This window comes from Engystomops pustulosus, chromosome 2, assembly GCF_040894005.1.
Source record: "Engystomops pustulosus chromosome 2, aEngPut4.maternal, whole genome shotgun sequence".
Classification (NCBI taxonomy): domain Eukaryota; kingdom Metazoa; phylum Chordata; class Amphibia; order Anura; family Leptodactylidae; genus Engystomops; species Engystomops pustulosus.
Genome location: NC_092412.1, coordinates 79,718,403 through 79,739,598, shown reverse-complemented (window position 1 = coordinate 79,739,598; position 21,196 = coordinate 79,718,403). Strand labels below are relative to the sequence as shown.

Below are 21,196 nucleotides of genomic sequence, written 5' to 3'. Positions count from 1 at the left end.
GTCTACAGTTGGGAATATGTTCCTTTTGGAAAAGATATACTTGTTTGGCTTTAATTCCACATCATGTCATTAGGCTTCCTGTTAGTTATAGATGATGGTTAGGGGTTTTGGAAGCAAAAAAGGCATGATTTTACTTGTCCTTGTGAATGACTATTTTACTGCCCAATAAGTCATCCACCAGCATCAGGACCTTGTTTGAGAAAACCACATTTTGGGAAAAACATGTGCAGACCAAACCAAACGAGTGAGATGTGAATTTGTACTCCATTACAGAGCCTATGAAGTGTAAATCTTTATGCAAACAACAAATAAATTACAGCGACACATATAGCATATAGCTTACATCAGTCTATTACTATATACATAATACAGGAATATAAAAGAGCTCCTTCAGTCACTTAGCTTAAATTCCAGAAAATAACCACTTGAAAGCAAAGCTATATTTTGTTCATGTTCTTCGTGCTATTCATTCATGTAGTTTATTCAGCTTCTGATAATACAACCAATCAACACATTAAGTGGTGCCAACATTGGCATCTTGCTAAATAATCTCTAGACATTGCATAGAGAGTACATCTTTCAAAGATAAGTCAACAAGATCAATCAGAGCAGAAAATTAGAATTTAGTATCTCTGAATTAAAATAAAGCTAAACTAAATTTTTAATTGGGGTGATCTAAAGGGGCACTTCATGTAATGATCTCTTTCATTTGTTGCTAATTGTTTGTTGCTGATGAAGTACAGTAAAACAAAGAGCATTGCTGAATAATGCAAGTAGACTCAAATTAAAGATTTTCTGTCCTGTTACAACAAAAAGGCAATATCGGAACACAGTTTTATTGTACATTTGTCTTAGTTATGTCTGTGCTCTTCATGACAGTTATCAATGTAATGCGCCATAATATGACCTAGATTCCAGGCTGGTATTGTAGAACCTAACAGAGGCATCTAAGAAATGCTGTATATAGCGGATTTACTTATATGTTTACATAGAGACAGGGACAGCTATGCTGTTAGCACAGTAGGATGCATTTTGGATGGGGGTAGATTTTGTATTTCTGGGTCCCTGAACAAAGTTATACTGGTGGGCCCCCGGAATTGCACACAATTAGCTGTAAATGGCAAAGTAGGAAGTCTATTGCTTCCTGCTCTTCTGCTTTTCTATAGCTTTAATAATGTAGTCACATGGTGACATGAACCTTAATAGTAAACTGTTCTATACCATTATGATAGAATCCAAGGATTTTCTTTTTGTTTTTACTATAGACAATATATGTCATATAGATTAGTTTATATAATGTATAATTGTTTAATCTATAATAAGGTTTAAAATTACCAAATCCTCTACTAGACATATAAATTCAAGAGTAATCGATGTAGTTAAATGTAGGTATGTTATACATATAATAGAGAACACTATTGCTTTTATTAATAACTAATAATTAAAACATATTAAGCAGAAACCATATTATAAAAAAAAAGAAATGGCTATTGTCCAAATGACAGGGAGGTCTCATTCCCAGCAGGTAACTTCTTTGCAATTCATTACAATAATTACTGTACAGCATCAGGTGACCATACAAGGTGATGGTGAAGGTAACCTTGCCTGGTCAACCTACACTATAATTGATCAAATTAATCCTGGAGAAAGTCCATGCTGTGAGTAAAACATGTTTATTTGACCCCATTCCTACATTGGATCATACAAGTAGCTACATAGAAAAATAATTACCTTGTTAATATTTTTTCAAGTTAATTTGACTCTCCATTTGTGTATTTCTAATATAGATGAAAATTATAGACCTGATGTCCATAGCAACAACCTGTCAATGCTCAGTCTCTTCTCTGGTGATGCAAACATTGGTTGTCATACTAACTTTTGTAGGAAAGACATAACATTACTGAATATACTGTGTATATACACATTTATGTGTTTGGGATTCCAATTTTGCATTCTTTACACAGTTATCAGGATTTATATATTTGTATGTTCAATATATTGACAGTAATGCTAATTTATTTTTCAGGGTTTGTTAAAGGTGGCAATAGATAACGCAAGAGCGCAAGAGAAACAGGTACAGATGGAAAAGACTGAGCTTAAGATGGAACTTTTCAGGGAACGAGAACTGAGGGAAACCCTAGAAAAACAATTAGCAGTAGAGCAAAAGAACAGAGGTATTTGTTAATTTATCAATGTATTTATTTTGTGTGTTCTATGTCTCTGTACTAGTTCTGTATGTAGATGTGTGGAACATGGTCACTCCTAGTCTGACTAAGGCTACGTTCATACTGCCGCAGGGGGGACGTATATACGGCCGACGTACACTCACCGGCCACTTTATTAGGTACACCTGTCCAACTGCTCGTTAACACTTAATTTCTAATCAGCCAATCACATGGCGGCAACTCAGTGCATTTAGGCATGTAGACATGGTCTAGACAATCTCCTGCAGTTCAAACCGAGCATCAGTATGGGGAAGAAAGGTGATTTGAGTGCCTTTGAACGTGGCATGGTTGTTGGTGCCAGAAGGGCTGGTCTGAGTATTTCAGAAACTGCTGATCTACTGGGATTTTCACACACAACCATCTCTAGGGTTTACAGAGAATGGTCCGAAAAAGAAAAAACATCCAGTGAGCGGCAGTTCTGTGGGCGGAAATGCCTTATTGATGCCAGAGGACAGAGGAGAATGGGCAGACTGGTTCGAGCTGATAGAAAGGCAACAGTGACTCAAATCGCCAACCGTTACAACCAAGGTAGGTAGAAGAGCATCTCTGAATGCACAGTACGTCGAACTTTGAGGCAGATGGGCTACAGCAGCAGAAGACCACACCGGGTGCCACTCCTTTCAGCTAAGAACAGGAAACTGGGGCTACAATTTGCACAAGCTCATCGAAATTGGACAGTAGAAGATTGGAAAAATGTTGCCTGGTCTGATGAGTCTCGATTTCTGCTGCGACATTCGGATGGTAGGGTCAGAATTTGGCGTCAACAACATGAAATCATGGATCCATCCTGCCTTGTATCAACGGTTCAGGCTTGTGGTGGTGGTGTCATGATGTGGGGAATATTTTCTTGGCACTCTTTGGGCCCCTTGGTACCAATTGAACATCGTTGCAACACCACAGCCTACCTGAGTATTGTTGCTGACCATGTCCATCCCTTTATGACCACAATGTACCCAACATCTGATGGCTACTTTCAGCAGGATAATGCGCCATGTCATAAAGCTGGAATCATCTCAGACTGGTTTCTTGAACATGACAATGAGTTCACTGTACTCAAATGGCCTCCACAGTCACCAGATCTCAATCCAATAGAGCATCTTTAGGATGTGGTGGAACGAGAGATTCGCATTATGGATGTGCAGCCGACAAATCTGCGGCAACTGTGTGATGCCATCATATCAATATGGACCAAAATCTCAGTGGAATGCTTCCAGCACCTTGTTGAATCCATGCCACGAAGAATTGAGGCAGTTCTGAAGGCAAAAGGGGGTCCAACCCGTTACTAGCATGGTGTACCTAATAAAGTGGCCGGTGAGTGTATATGCGGATGATATACGTCCCCCATAGACGGCAATGGCCACACGACGCAGATCATGGGCCACAAATAATATGGACCATGGTGTCTTGTGTGCGGTCCATGTGTCAGCAAGTGAGGTTTTTGTCTCAGGCAGTCGGCTTATACAAGGGGCAGTGGAAACTACGACTGTGTATGAGTTCACATAAGTAAATGGAAACGTCCCCTTGGGGTCTGACTGCTGTCATCCCTGGGTCGATTAGAAGGATGAGGAAATTGAACCTCCTGCTAATAATTGAAACTTCTAGCACAGCAAATGTGTTTCCATGTGGTATATTCCAATATATGTGCTGACACAGATCTAGGCACTGAGATAATAATGGTAATAATTGCTGGTTAATTATCACTAGGATCCAACTACGGTATTACCATATCTCTGTTAATGATTATTGTCCAGTATATATTTTCAAAGTGAATTGATGAATATCATAATGTAATTTAACTTGAATTTACATTCAAATTACAACTCTTATACCGGCAGTCCCCAGCTTACGTACAGGTTAGGTTCTGCAGGTTTGTTTGTAAGTTGAATTTGTATGTATGTTGGAACTGTATATTTTAGAATTGTAACCCCAGCCAAAATTCTTTTGGTCTCTGTGACAATTGGATTTTAAAAATCTTGGATTTCCATCAGAACCAGTTCTTAAGTAGGGGACTGTCTGTATCTCAGTCACGAAATAGTTTGTAGGATCTTATAGTTGTATCAAATCTTCTATTACATGTGCTTGTACATGGGTTACCAGATCTGACACATTGCAGCCAAATAGCTATCCAATTAATAAATACAGCTTTTTTAGGCAAAAACGTTGTCAAATGATATATTTAACCAATGTCTTGTTAATTGGATGAAAGCAAAACAGGCTGTTAAATGGAACCTGTCACCACATTTTTCATAAATACAGCTTGTGACAGTTACCCATAGAGCCATTTTAACTAAATACCACCCATATTTTATATATAGCTACATATAACTACAAATTGTTTGCCTAACATCAAATTTGTTATCTTACCTAGCATTCAGCCAAATGGAGCAGTGAGTCAGAGGGGGCGTGCCCTTCTCATTCAAGTCCAACCGCGCTGCCCCTTGTCTCCTTCTCACCATTCGACACTTCATGTCTTGTGACCAGGGTGATGTGATCTAAGGTCCTTTACCCACTAACATTTTCAAAATCTGCCCCATGTATATATCTGATCACATCAAAACACAGGATGCCTCTATGCACTCTTACTTCTCCCCATCATCCATGCAGGCATGCTGTGTTTTTATACATGGGGTAGATTTGTCAAATCCTCTTTTTTTCTGAAAGGTTTGAGGATTATTTAGATTCTTAGGCATTTGTAAATGACGAATAGTTATAAGTTAAGGGAAGGGCAAAGAATTATTTGTTCTCTATGTATGCGGATTGAATTCTATAGCTCAGGACTATAATTTCAATCACCATAATTAAAAGAATGTTTCCTGTTTCAGCAATAATTCAAAAAAGACTTAAGAAAGAAAAGAAGGCAAAAAGGAAATTGCAAGAAGCCTTGGAATTTGAGACAAAGCGGAGAGAGCAAGCAGAGCAGGCACTGAAACAAGCAGCATCATCAGAAGGACTCAGGGTCCTTAACGGTATGGCTGTAGTCAATAGGCTTTGTGTATCATTAGTGTCATTTACAGCACAGATTTGCTTTTGTTACAATACTGGCACATGTTTTACATCTTTAAAATGTTACTTGATATTTCCTAAATTTTGTTGAATTATGCAATAAAACAGAAGTGTTTGGTTTAAAATATTATGTATTCTATGTTTCTGGAGCAAATTTTAAAGATTAAAAAATGTTATGATATCATTTAACGCACATGTAATGTAATTTAATCTATGAGCAGAATTTGTTATCCTATTTTAGAGCATCACAAAATGGGGATAGCTTTGCTGTTATCCAGAATAGCAGAAAAAAATAATAATCCATTTAACAAGTAGCAGTGATCAGAAAACACACCTGGCACATTTGTAAGAGGAACACTTCCACTGTGCACTGGCATAGACCAGTTTTCAATAACTAAGAAGAGGGCAGGGAAGCTGGAAGCAATGGCTGATTGGGGTGTGGGATGTTTGTTTCTTTCATCTTGTGAATACACCAGACTCACCAACTATGTGTCCAGTGTATTCTCTGGTTACAAAGAAAAATAGACACAGGCAGATAGGACTACAGACATTTCTAGTGAATAACGATTTATATATTATAGTTCAAAAGAAACATTTTTTCATTTGGTCCAGATAGGGCAATAAGGGGTAGTAGAATCCAGAGGAAGCTGAAAATGCTGAGTAAAGATAGGAGTATCCCAAAGAATAAAGAAAGCATCACAGATAGATGACTAGACCCCAGTTTTGGCTTTGAGGCCCCATAGTTACAAGTACGGCCAGTGTTTTACATAGTATTCACAATGTTTAAAGTACCATGAAGCCCTACTAGAAGTCTCAAGTTTGCAGAAAGTGTATGAAAAGCATAGTACCTGTTTTTTTACATTATGCACAAAATATTACTCTTAATATATGGAAAATAATTCTAAAACATATCCATGGATATGATAACCCATACCTCATACCTTCCTCCAAAAATGGAAAAACAGCTGCATATTATCTATGTGAAGTTGCTTAGTGCATGTTACTCAATGTGCAAAATCAACAGTAACAGTAGTAACAATAGTATGCTATTCCCCCTATGATATCGTTGCTCAATGCACAATATTTTAGTAATTTAATTTACTTATTTGTTTTCCCTTTCAACATACTTTTAACATATCCTACAGTAAACTGTTTTATTATTTAATATTATTTTTATGAATCATGATTTAAATTTTAGAATGACCTTATTACCAAGTTCCACCAATTCTAAGATGTTTTATCGTTGATGTATAATGTATTATTTTATATTGAAATAATTGGTACAGATTTTCTGTCAGTCTTCTAAGGAGGATAAGAAATGCCTACAAAATTATATGCCCACAGAATTTAAAAAATAATATCTAGGATTGTATGAAATTTCTAGTATAATGGTGTCATAGTCACAAGAGACAATGTCAGTTTTTATTTCATTTGTGTTCGGAAAAAATTAAGTGAGTTATATGGTGCCATTGAAAAGTAAAAATCCCTTCTGTGCCATGGTCTTAGTGTGCACACAGTAGGTTAAATCCTGCTGTATTTCAGCTGCTAATGTCATTCATTTTTGTCTCTGCTTTCAGAGGCTTTGACCCCGGAGATAGAATCTGACCGCAATGGGGCCAGAACAGATGCTGAAAGGACAATACAAGGTAAGATGTGCAAAATCCATAAATCTAGACTTTTGCATGTGAGTGTTCTCTTGTTATAGTATGCTATTCAACCATGCAGCTCACCATCTGGCTGGAATGAACACAAGGTCACATTTGCATTGTTGTTTATTGCAGTAAATTAATTTAGTTATGTTTAAAATAACAGGTAAAGGGTCAGCTCCAATTCACATAATGCAGAATTACATCTTTTATCATCAGCTGTTTAGTTATAATGAAAAGAAAAGGATACTATTTCACTGGAAAAACATGAAGGGTACAGCAGGTGTATATATATATATACTGTGACCTTAACTCTTTGTTGTTTTGAAAAGCCTCCCTCCAATCACTATATTTTCTTAATTAAATCACTGACTAAATTTTAAGTGTTTTCTTTTAAATTTTTCAGTCTTTTTTATAACTTTTTGTACAAAAACACAATAAAATAGTTTAGAGTATTTAATTATAGGGTCAAGAAATATGTAGGCACAATATAAGCAATAAAAACACATAAATGTAAATAGGATAAACAGTTTCTATCTCATCCTCTGAGAATTCTCAAAATCAATGAAATAAAAAAAGAAAGAGCATTGAATTCAGCAGACAACAGGGTTGCCTTTGGCTTTCGTCTATTTGTTTCCATAAAAAACATTCATTCATTGAGTCAGATGCTGGTATCTCTTTAAAAGTAGTCTAGAAAGCCCAAGCTAGTAGTAGCCCCCTTTTATTGAAAGACATTCTCCTAACCATTACTTCTTTGAATGGGTGACACTGCTTTCTCAATACTAGAGAATTCCTCAGGAATTTATTGTACATTCACTGCCAATTTTGTGAGTTTTCCCACCTTAAAAGAATGGAGAGGTCTGTGATCGCGTATTGCGAAAGACAGAATCTAAAAAAGACATTCAGGAAATCACATTGGGAGAAATATACTATGTATTCTCCACCAGTTTTGTGTCAAAGAAGGAATGCTATAACCTCCATCTCCATCTGTTTTGATGTTTCTCTGAGCATGATGGGGAGCTGGGCAAAAGATTGTCGGGCAGGGGCGTGAAAAGAAAATCGGTGGATGCCACGACCATGCTTCCCCCTTCACGTACTGGCGTAAAGGTGGCGGATGGGGAAATTGATTGCAAGTGCCAGCTGTAAGCTAGCATTTGGGATTATTTCAGGGATTCTACACCACTGATGTGGCAGAGAAGCCCCGATAAATACCCCCCCCCCCCTACTCTTATTCTGTACCAGATAAATCATGCTGGATGATGTATCTGATTAAGATTATAACTGTAGAGTTGTACTTTAGACAAGCTGTTAGTTGGTCTAAAGTAAGGACTGAATTTCCAGAGTGAACTTTCTGGTGCTTGACTTTTCCAGAAGCCTCTTTTTGGGATAAGGCAGAAAACTGCCTAAAAATGGTATAAAAACCTCAATAAATGTGGCACAAAACATTTCAGGTGCAACTTATTCTAGAATTTTGCCTTATACAGATTGTTAAATCTCCTCAAATGGGCTTATGCTCCTACATCCTACAGTTGATTATATATGGTACATAGTGATTTGGTGCCTAGCACCCAATATACAACTTCCACATTTCCATGTTTATAGAAAAATCCAGAAAATTACCGCATATACTCGAGTATAAGCTGAGGTTTTCAGCACAAAAAATATAATATAAAACCCTAACTCGGCTTATACTCGTGTCAAGAAAAGTCCTTTTCATTCCATTGTACCCTGGCATCGGCTCTGTGTCTCTGTGCAGGCATTGTGATGTCAGCCGCACGCTGACGTTCCACTGTGCATGCCGGCATTGGCATAAACTATGATGTCATGATACCTGTGACAAACCACGCTGGAACACGGAGCCGATGCCGGAGTCGCGATGGATTGAAGAGGACCTGCCAGGGGGGCATTGGCATTTAGTTTTTTTCTTACAGGCATTATATTGGGGGCAGGGATGAAGGCTACATACTAGGGTGGCTGGCAGGCTATATACTACATGGGATGCATGCTGACTATATACTACAGGGTCTGGCTGACTATATACTACAGGGGGAAGGCTATATACTACCGGGTGCTGGCTATACACTACAAGGGCTGGCAGGCTCTACACTACTGGGGCCTGGCAGGCTATATGCTACACTACGTACTACATTCCACTATGTGCGCTAGCAGGCTATATACTAGAGGGGGCTGGCAGGCTATATACTACAGGGGCTGGCAGGCTATATACTACAGGGGCTGGCCAGCTATATACTAGAGGGGGCTGGCTGGCTATATACTACAGGGGCTGGCTGGCTATATACTACAGGGGCTCGTAGGCTGTATACTAGAGGAGGCTGGCAGGCTAAATGCTAGAGGGGGCTGGCAGGCTATACAATAGAGGGGCTGCCAGGCTATATACTACAGGGGTTTGCTGACGATACTCGACAGGGGCTGGCAGGCTATATTTTACAGGTTGGCAGGTTATATGCTACAAGGGGCTGATGGGCTATATACTACATGGGGCTGGCAGGCTATATACTACATGGGGCTGAAGGGCTATATGCTATAGGGGGCTGGCAGGCTATATACTACAGGGGGATGGCTATATACTACAGTGTCTGGCAGGCTATACACTACAGGGGGGCATTGGCATTTAGTTTTTTTCTTACAGGCATTATATTGGGGGCAGTGATGAAGGATACATACTAGGGTGGCTGGCAGGCTATATACTACATGGGATGCATGCTGACTATATACTACAGGGTCTGGCTGACTATATACTACAGGGGGAAGGCTATATACTACCAGGTGCTGGCTATACACTACAAGGGCTGGCAGGCCCTACACTACTGGGGCCTGGCAGGCTATATGCTACACTACGTACTACATTCCACTATGTACGCTAGCAAGCTATATACTAGAGGGGGCTGGCAGGCTATGTACTACAGGGCCTGTCAGGCTATATACTACAGGGGCTGGCCAGCTATATACTAGAGGGGGCTGGCTGGCTATATACTACAGGGGCTGGCTGGCTATATACTACAGGGGCTCGTAGGCTGTATACTAGAGGAGGCTGGCAGGCTAAATGCTAGAGGGGGCTGGCAGGCTATACAATAGAGGGGGCTGCCAGGCTATATACTACAGGGGCTGGCTGACGATACTCGACAGGGGCTGGCAGGCTATATTTTACAGGTTGGCAGGTTATATGCTACAAGGGGCTGATCGGCTATATACTACAGGGGGCTGGCAGGCTATATACTACATGGGGCTGAAGGGCTATATGCTATAGAGGGCTGGCAGGCTATATACTACAGGGGGGTGGCTATATACTACAGGGGCTGGCAGGCTATACACTACAGCGGTCTGGCAAGCTATATAATAGAGAGGCTGGACGGCTATATACTACTTGGGCTGGCAGGCTATATGCTACAGGGAGCTTGCTGACTATATACTACAGTGGCTGGCTATATACTACAGGCGGCAGGCTATATACTACCGGGGGCTGTATATACTCTACAGGGGCAGACTCTACACTACAGGGGCTGGCAGGCTATATACTACTGGGGCTTGGCAGGCTATATGCTACAGGGACTGGTTGGCTATATACTGGGGGCAGGGGCTGGTAAGCTATATACTACAGGGACTGGTAGGCTTTATAATGGGATGCCATGACCAATGCATTTCCCAGGTTTTTTGTGTTAAAATTAGGGGTCTCGGCTTATACTCGGGTCGGCTTATACTCGAGTATATACAGTAATTATAATTCCCATGAATATCTGCAATATGTAAAAGTCAATTAATGGATTTCTCTTGGATGATTTACTTGAGATTAACATGTTTAAACTTTATTCATAATGTTTACTTTGCTGTAAGAGAGCTTTTATACCCTGTCACTGAATATCAATCAACAGTTGGATGTTTCTATTTCTGTTTTATCTATATTTGAGTACAAGTGTATTATGGATAGGCCTATATTTTTTTGGTAATAAGACAAATATGTAACATACAAACATACATTTTAAACCTTAGGTTTAATAATTATATTTTGAAATAATTGTACTTTTTAGGGTACATTCACACGATGGTATGCCTGGTGACCCCTCTCCCCTCCATAGAAAATAGCGGCACACGGCCATAGACATGGAGAAAGATAGAGAATACTATTTCTTTTCCTAGTGTACAATGCGGAGATGTGTGGCACTGTACTGCCGCCATTGCAGCCACATATACATCCCCACAGACGGGCATCTTAATGAGCCCTAATAGTATTGTACTGGCTCTGCCCACTTGACAGCTTGCCTTCCAGCACTGCAGCCAGGCTCACAGAGGATTCTATTACTAGACAATCCATTGGAACCCATCAAAGCGATTTGGGACACTACTGGTGGTTTAGTGTCCTAAATCATCCTGTTTGATCTTTAGGTATACAGGGGGGGCGTTTAACACTCATCTTGTCCCTTGTTTTCTTGGCGCCTGCCCATTCTGGCAAGTGAAGCCGACGTATTAAACCCCAACTTTACTGCAAAGGCGCATGCACAAGGGCATTGATGCCAGGATACCGTCCCGACTTCACTTCCTACATAATTTTTGCACATACAAATACCTCAAAAAAGGTCAATTTGGAAATGTAAACCACAGATCCATATGGACCTTTACTTGGTTTAGGGTCCTAAATCTATTTGACTGTTCTTCTTTAACCCCTAATTACCACAGTTTATAGTTACTGTGGCATCTAAGCGATTTGACTGATAAAGTAGTCTCCTGTTTTCATAAACTCTCTCCACAAACACATTTTCTTGGTGTGAGTGGCTGCAAAAGTAGATGGGGGTTAACAAAAGCTGGTAGACAGTGCTGCAGCTATTAACAAATTGGTTGTCGGTCACTTACTATTTCTTTTATATACTTAGTAACTAAAATATTAGTAACAAATATTTACATACAGTTAAAAAAACCCTATATCTATAAATACTTTCTATACTAATACTAAATGCAAAGTTACAGTGTAGCTCAGAATTGATTTATATACTAAATATAGCATTATAATTAGCACTGTTCAGTAGCTTTCCCAAGATAGAGGCTATCCTACTCTTAAAATAGAAATAGTTTATTGTCAAACTGAAGTCAAATGGTACATAGTGTTATCATGGCGTCTATTAATATGTTGATAAAGCAGTATAGAGCAATTTTTTTTCTATTATTATTTCAAATATTCAAACTATATTAATGAGAACATCATTTTGGAGAACTAATTATTTCTATTTGTCTTGTGTCACACTTTCTAATTCCCCTATATTAGAACAGCCAAAGCAAATTAATTGCTTTTCCAGCAGTTGAACCTCAGCCAAGAATGAGCTCACGTCCTCATTCTGCTTACTTCTTTCTAGGACTGTATTGTGCTAGACATTCCCCTTAATAGAGAGCATGGTCTGGAGAATACCTTTCTCCACATTTCGTATTGCCTTGCACTTGATGAAATGTATATACGTTTAAGTGACCCACTAGGAAAGATAAAGTTCTTAGCTGTGAGATTATACATCAAAACAGTTAAAGTGAAATTAAAATTAAATGAATGAATCTCAGTGAAGCAAAAAAAGCAGTAATTAATGGTTCCCTTAATTGTCTTCATAAAATATTTGCATGGGTCTAATTTGCATAATTTGCATGTATTAATTAATCTTTCAAAGGAATTTTGTGCTGAGAGAAGCCAAAAAATCTCTTTGTTTTATTTAACATCTAATGAAATATTTATCTTCTTTAATGAACTTCTCATCTTCATTAAAATAAAAATTGTGCAACTTTGTGTGTTTTAAATGTTTTTATAATTGAAGTCTTCTCAAAAACCTCTTTAAGCTTCAAATGTCGACAGAACAAACATATTATCATCCTTTCTGCACCATTTCACTCAGGCTTACAGTATACAACTGTTTATTTATGTTTTGATACAATTTCATTTAGGAGAATATTTGTTTTTACATGGAAGTTTCTTTTCCTTGTAGTGTAATTTAGCAGCCAGCTAATTCTGTAGATGTTTGGAAACTGCGGAAAAAAGAAATATTCACAAATTTTACTCAGTGATTTGAGAAATGTCATCTGTAATGTTCCCATCATCCAATTTTAATCCAGCATATGTGGTTAGGGGTAAAATCATAGAATAATAAACTCTCTCATTTTACAAGATCTCACTAAAATCTTGAATCTTGAACTAGTAACTTGTCGCAAACAATGTCTCAAAGTCTTGTTTAACTTCCATTAAAATAAAGTAGGTCTTGATTGAACACAACGAAAAATAATATAAATCATTTAAGTACAAAGTAAATTTGGCCCTTTAATACATGTTCTTATGGTCTACTCTCTCCCTGGAATTTTTTTTTTCGAAAAATCGAAAAATGCATAAAAACCCAGCACATACACCAGGTGTAACTATGAGACCTTTTATGGGAGTTGTGAATCGTGTCATCATCATGGAATTGCATGGTATCGCACAGTGTTGCATGAGCAGTTTTTATATATAAGTCGGATTAATGAAGAGGTGGGAATAGTCCTGTGAGACTTTTAAGCTGTGAAAAGTCCCAAAAAAACATCACTGCTAATTTTCTGAGACTTTTTTCGCCAAAAAAACCCAGGAAAACCAATTATAAATAACCCCTATATGGATATCTGGAGTTCCTCTACTTTCTCTATGAGCTATTTGATCCAAATTTTTCTTTTTTAAACTTTTGGGGGAATTTATCTCTCTCTCTCTCTCTCTCTCTCTCTCTATATATATATATATATATATATATATATAGGCCCCCTGATATATCCAGCAGCCAGTCCTACCAGGCATAGCATTGCGCTACAACTAATGTGCTGGATGGGAATGTCAAGCATTGGCCCACATCCTTCACACCCCTCCCCACAAACTTGTTGTGGAATTCGCCAGAAATTGTGACTATTTCAGGGCTTGTACATCAGAAAACTGGCATCCAAACCCTAATAAATCCCCTGTTCAATTAACTGTGATGTTTTCATATAGATTGACCTAAGTACTATACATGAAAGAGATAACATTTACATCTACACCTTTCTTGTCCATAAAGTGTCCCCATTCATTCCTATAGGATTTACTGTAGTTCTGTTGGAAGAGATAGAGAGACAAGACAGAAGAATTTCAAGGGAACCTGTCATCAGAAATTGACCTAATTGACCACTACCAGTATGTTGTGAAGTAGATGAGCACCTTCTAGATCATGTTTTTTTTTTCAGTGAGATGTAAATTGGCTGTGTAATGTCATGGAGGTGGAGAGCTCAGCACTGAAGTCAAGCTCTGCCCACCTCTGAGTGCCTCCTCCCCTGTGACATCATAAGCCAGGAGATGTTTCTGGATGTAGGACCACCAATTACAGTGAAGACGGCATTCTGAGGTGATACAAGCTTAACTTCAGTGTTAAACTCTCCACCTCCTTGACTTTATACAACTAAATTACATCTCACTTTTAAGTTGATTTCCTGGATGATGCTACAGCGCTGGGTCATAAAAATAGACATGACGTAGAAGGTGTTCATCTACTTCACACCATATTGGTAGTGGTTTTTTAAGTCAATTTCTGATGACAGGTTCCCTTTAAAAGCTTTTGATTGGGATTGGTGTGTTACAATTCTGGACAGAAATTAATTCCAATAATAGATGCATTAAGCAAAACTAAATTTGGTCAATAAAATCACATTTCTAAACAAGGTGGGGGCAGAAATGAGCATTTTTACAGGGAGTGCTTATTAAACTGCATAGGACTTAGAAAATATTATAAATGAATACAAAGAATTGGGAAAAGATTGGTTTCACAGTACTGACTTTTACAGTTGTGTAGGAATCACACTAATGTAACTGATCACTAAATGTGCAGAATACTGTACACAATTAAGGGGGTTTTCCGTGTTACCAATAAAATCTGATCAGAGGGGTAGAGCACTTGGGCATCCACTGTTCTGCTGGCACCTCTGTAATCAAACTAATGATAGAGAACATCAATGTTTTGTGTGTAATGTCTGACTCTGGGAACTTCACATGAGTTCATATTCAAAGGAAAACCACTGTAATATATGACACATTATGTATTCTACAGATTCTACTGACTGATTTGATATTGATTGCCAATTTTATAGATAAGTTATCAATATTACTACAATGGAAAAGTCTTGATTTAATTGTGAACCCTTTCAATTAGTAATTGGACTGGGAATGGTGCTCTTGGACAAAAATACAGTTAAAATATGTTTTTCTTTAAAACTTCCACTGATACATGATATTCACTTCCTACTTGATCGCTCTGCTGCCATCTGCTGGCTAGTGGATAAAAACCATAATCTATGAAAAGCATTACTATAAATCCTTGTCACATTTCAATATATTTTATCCTTCCCTAAATAGACACAGAATGCATAGGTAAATACACATAAATATCTGTAATTAAATATTTATTCAGTTTACAAGTATAATTTATCACAGCATTTTCACAAAATGTATTCATCTGTGATACACGGCTGCAATAAGAAATGAGATTTTTATTGACACTCCAACTTCTCTGGAAGTTATAGCATCACAAGATTGAGAGCATTCATCATGTTCCTATAATTACATAAACTAGAATTCTACTATTTTCACTTTAGGTGGCAAAATGCAAGAATTTCCCATGTAACTTAATGCCCTACATGGTACATGGATATATCCATCTATCATGTGCACATACTTATGACACTGGGCCACTGGAAGTGATGCTAGCTTTTATTTTTACATTGTCCAACCCACTTGCCTGATAGCACGATTTCTAGTTATTAAATAGATGTATTTTGATAACATTAATCTAAGAAAGTAATGTGCAAGTGACTATTCCCTGTTTTATTAGCTTTAAAGCTTTTAAGTTGAATTAGTATGTACATCAGAACAGGTAGCTCCAGACAAAATTTTTTTTGTCTCTGTGACAATTCAATTCCAGCGAGCTTCAACAGAGGTCACAATGCGCAGAGAGGTCCGTCTGTAACTAGAAGTCATCTATAAGTCGGGTCTCCTTAAGGCTACATTCACACTAACGTATGGAGTACGTATATACGGCCAACGTATATACGGGCGATATACGTCCTCCACAGACGGCAATGGACGCACGGCGCCGTACGGGAGCGGTACGGTGCAGCACACGCGCGGCACCGTACCGCTCTGTACCCGGGAAAAAGATAGGACCTGTCCTATCTTTACCCGTAGTACGGAGCTGTGCGCCATTACTTCCTAAGGAGAGGGGCGGGGGTGAGCTGCGCTCACCTCCTCCTCCTCTCTCCGTGCACTGCCGTTGCTCGCTACGGTATGGGCGGGCAACGGCAGTGTGAATATAGCCTAAGTCTGCATACCGCCTGTATATGTTCATATAGTAAATAACTGTGTTTCTAATTACAATGGTATAAAGTATTACAACTCTCCTTAAATGTTAATATTTGAAAGTGCATAAACAGAAAGCTCAATAGTTCTTGTGCTGATGCATAACATGCCAGAACTACAGAGATAGTCAGTGATCATGTGGATCCGAATGAACTTCACACCAGGTTGTGCCAAGCATAGATTACAGCTACAACACGGCTTGTATCCTGCACCAGGCTATGGTAAATGTAGTGGTCTGAGGCATCCACATTGATTCTAATCCTTTTCATGTGGCAGGAATCGTAACTTATTCATGTTTTGTGCTCCAAAAAATTGCCATACAGGCAGTCACAGGGTTATGTACAAGATAGAAAATGAGGTTTGTACTTTGGTCGAATCCGTATGTACAGTATATACTTGAGTATAAACCGACCCAAGTATAAGCGGAGGCCCCTAATAAAAAAACGGAAAACCTATTGACTCGAACATAAGCCTAGTATATAGCCTTCCAGCTCATACCCCTATTTTATAGCCAGAAGCCCTTTGCTGCAGTGTATGGCCAGCAGCCCCTGCCACAGTATATAGCCTGCAGTCCCTGCCAAAGTATGTAGCCATCAGCCCATGCCCCCAGTATATAGCCTGAAGCCCCTGCCCCAGTATATAATCAGCCCATGCCCTCTAGTATATAGCCAGCTGCTCCTGCCCCCAGTATGTAAATATTGTCTTTAGGCAGCAGAATTGAAGCCACTGTCAGCCAGAACACCTAAGCTAAATGTAAATATGCAAATTATATGCAAATCTCAGACTACAGTACAGAGGATTACCAGCTATTACAAGGACGGCTTGCTGCTTGGTTGCTTTTTAAGCTCATCTCCATTATGGTGGAGCTGTGATGTGTGACTAAAGTTTACCGACAGTGCCAACAGTTTGAGGTAGTCTGACACACAACCACTGTGTCACTATTGGTTTAGGCACTTTCCCTCCCACTGCACATATGCTTCCTCTGATTGGCTGCCTTGTATCAGCACTAGGCTGCATGCATCAGATGCATGAAATAAGTGCATGGAAAGTGGCTTCCATTAGGGTGAGGGTTAGAATAGTGAGGGTTATAATGGGGAGAATAGTTATAAAGTATAAAGATGATGTAACAAGCTTCTAGAAGAAAGAATTTCATTGGTCAATACCGTCAGATTTTTGAAGAGACTGAGAATAAAGAAGATTCTAGACATCTTTTACAGGTCTAGTTCAAAACAAAAAAAAATTGGCCTGGTTTACAAATATATATTTTTAAACATATACTAAACAGATGTAACACAGGTGACATATTGTTTCCCAGAGCTTGATAATGCATTAACTTTATTTCAATTCAATCTAATGATCTTTTTGTAAAATCTCATTGTTTTTCCATAGATGTTATGGATGTTACAGAGGTAAACTTAACCACACTTCTTTTATTTTCTCTCCAGATGGAAGACTATATTTAAAGACCAGTGTTATGTACTGAAGACAGATATGCAACAGATGAAGACTCCGTGGGAACATTCTGTAGATTAATTGCAAAGTCTGAAGGATGTAAATGCTCTGAAAGTAAAAACACTCCATTTCGATACAGATGTTCCTCCAATATACAGCATTGTCAGACTGGTGCCCTGTGACTACTGGAGAGTCTGATAGGTTTCATTACCATCAGCAGCGCTCCACATCATGGACTTGTGAGACGCTGCTGCAAATCTGTAAAGACTGTAATTATCAACAACCAAGACCCCCCCATTCTTCTATTGTGTTTTTAAAGGAACTTGTATATTTCTTTAACTGAGCACACCAGAACTTTCCAGCAGCGTCTGCTTAAACATTGGAAATGTTTCTTTCACACCTAAACCAGCAGAGATGGTTTGATAGGAGGATTCCTTCAAGGGCATGCACTAAAATGGAAAATCAAGAAAAAAAAGTCTACAAAAATAGGACTAAAACTAAAATTTTTACTTAGTGAAAAAAAGGTTTTCTTCATAACACTTTTCTCGTTCAATGGAAAACACCTGTTCTTGGAAACTGAACTACTGTATTTAACAAAATGAACTCTTTTTGCTGAATGTAAACTAATGACTTTGTGTTCTTGAGCCTCTTGTCCAGAATCAACCAAACAATGAGTATAACTTTCTTCTTCACCACCGCGAGGGTCAGGAAAACTAATTTGTCTATTTGTGTTGCCGGCCATGTGTATATAGACACAGTCACACAGAAGGTATTATGTATGCAGTAGACTACTAGTGATTAGGAAGATACTTTTAGACAATATGTTTTGTCACTCTGTTGGTTCTTAAGAAGCCTTTATAGTTTTAACGCATGCAGGCATGTACATATTTGTCCTGAAGTCACAGTATTAATTCAAAAATTTAAGAATCTGGTGAAGAGAAGCGCTAACGTCAGCCAGTTTTATTTGTATATTAAGGCATTAAAACCCGAAAACATATCTCATAGGGTTGGTATCTGGCCGATGAGTAATTCAAGAAACCAGACATATTTTTATAGAATTCTTTTAATTTTGAAGTTCTTAAAAGAAAAAAACCTTGAACACTTGATATACTTCCACTAATACTTATTATTGACTTGACAGGTCACTGTCAACCCACTACTGTATGGTATGATCACTGCCCATCTTCTTATTGTAGCTGTACATTGTAGTGTTAAAGGGGAGATATATTTTGTCTTTTTTGATGTGTCAACTGATATTACATCTTTCCACCATAAGTAACTGGAAAACAAAAAAAAATCAAATTCCAAACATAATATTAAGAATCCAAGCTACGTAGATTTCACATAATTTTCTAATTTCTGTGTACCCCTCTAAAGACTGAACTCATAAACTAGTCCTAGAAAGTGTAAAAATTTTGGTTTCTACACATATCTAGTTTTATGCACATAAAATGTAATTTATTTTGTTATAACACATTAAAAGTTGTTTTAAATGTCAAATCTGAAATTTTATTCCTGTAACATTTCATTTCAACCTGGTAATAAGTATTGTTTGTGTTTAAAACAACTGGAGCTTGTAAAGTCTTCCATACTGTACTCCCAACATAACTTTTCTGTGAAAGAACCTGAACTTATACATTTCAATTCACGCTGTAATTTTTAAATAAAATATTGTATATACAATTTCACATCCTTTTTATGAACCAAGCAATATTTTTCAATAAAATATTGTTAAGACTTTGTATTTTTTTTATTATTATACCTACATTCTACTTTATGACTCTGCTTGTTTTATTGAGTCGCTACTTACTCACTTACTCACATGCAAAAGTTTTTTGACTTATTTAGTATGCTTGCTATTACAATGCACTATACCTATTATACATATTCAGGGGATGCAATTTAGCATGGCATGGACTGTGACCAGTGGCATAACTTGAAGGGGTGCAGAGGGTTTTATTAATATTTTAATAGTTCAAAGAAAAAGCGAATAATAATTGGAAAATCTTTTCTTGCTTTTGTTTTATTTCAAAGCACCTAAACTTGTGGAGAAATTTGTAGATATAGGGGCACATTTACTTACCCGCTCCCTGCGCGAAGCCCGAGGTGCGTTGTCGGACGAGGATGAAGTCTGCCGCAATTCAACAAGATCGTGCGCCTGAGATGCTGCATGTGTCGCTTCCCCGCTCAGGTCCGCTGGAGTTCACTATCTGCCTCCCGGTGTATGTGAGTGCATGTCTCACACAATTTGAATTTTAAATCCCGCGCTTAGTCCGAATCAGTTGTCTTGTCCGATGGCCACGCAGATATTCCGACGATAGTGTGGTCTGCGGACCCTTAGTAAATGAGCCCCATAGTGTTTAATAGTTCCCAACCTCTATTTCACCACTGTAATAAAGTGGCCATATGTGTGCAACCCTTACTATCAACTTCTATCGAACGTCTGTAAATAGCTAAGCCTCCCTGTTGCTGATCACTGGAGAAAAATGTGGGTCTCATTGGTGATACCCACATTTCTCACAAATTTATGGTAAATGATGTGGATATGCCATAAATGTCCATACACAGGAATTCTCCTTTGAAAAACATGCATAGAAATTGAGTTTACGGTTTTATTCAGGTAAAGTTCTCAAAGCAACAGCTGATTGGATTTCTACTGCACAAGGGAACTTAACAATATGCGTTTGTGCATACATTTTCTTTATAATACACATTTGCATTATGTACTGTAATTATTTAAGAGATTGCTATTTATTGAAATTGATCATGTCCTGCTTCATAGCAGATACAGTCTGATAGAACATGTTCTTATTCATGGTAAAACCTCAAACAATATAATTGAGAAAATAAAGCAGTGTACTTGACATTTAACCTGAAGGATATTTTACTGATAATATACTTGCCTTGTCATGGGGTTTGAATGAAGCCATTGATGTTACTGTACCGCCTGTTCTAAACATTAAGTGTTACAAAACATAAATACTGATAGCTCCTTTTGTCTCTATGTTTACAGGGTACAAGATTGTCCAGCAGTCATGTGGTATTCTATTGCATTTGTAACCTCTTCTGCTACCTGTAGGTATTACATTCATAGAGAGCAGTAAAGGATGTGCTGACTAGGGATAGACAGAAGTTTTAAAGGAAATCTACCACTTGGATGCATTATTGTACATCAAGCACACTTACAAACAGGATCTGTTCTTCGTTTATCTTCTAATGGCCTAGTTTTGGAAAATTGTATTTTAAAATTAAGCAAATGAGCCTCAGGGGCTCCTGTCTACATCACAGAAACTCCTTCTGGCTCCGTCTGATGTCACCGGCTCTGTTGCCGGGGTTGGGTAGGAGAAGATAGGGGTGTGCCTAATTAGCAGACGACAAGCCAGAAGGAGCTTCTGTGATGTAGAAAGGAGCCCCTGAGGATCATTTGCATATTTTAAAAGATGATTCTCCAAAACTAGTCCATTAGAAAATAAACGAAGAATGGA

General features: G+C 38.3%; 1 protein-coding gene across 7 annotated transcripts in view; it reads left to right on the top strand.

The window, feature by feature from the left end:
* DACH1 (dachshund family transcription factor 1) overlaps window positions 1–19,416 on the top strand; it is a 216,344-nt gene extending 196,928 nt beyond the window's left edge. For 6 of the 7 annotated variants that reach the window (XM_072135321.1, XM_072135318.1, XM_072135323.1 and 3 more), the window contains 4 exons: window positions 2,027–2,174; window positions 5,048–5,191; window positions 6,806–6,874; window positions 17,705–19,416. In XM_072135321.1, the coding sequence (XP_071991422.1) occupies window positions 2,027–2,174; window positions 5,048–5,191; window positions 6,806–6,874; window positions 17,705–17,742 (399 nt within the window). In that variant the 3' untranslated portion in view covers window positions 17,743–19,416. The remainder of the gene's footprint in view (window positions 1–2,026; window positions 2,175–5,047; window positions 5,192–6,805; window positions 6,875–17,704) is intronic. The other variant, XM_072135319.1, reaches the window with a different exon arrangement.
* Window positions 19,417–21,196: the final 1,780 nt, after the last annotated feature.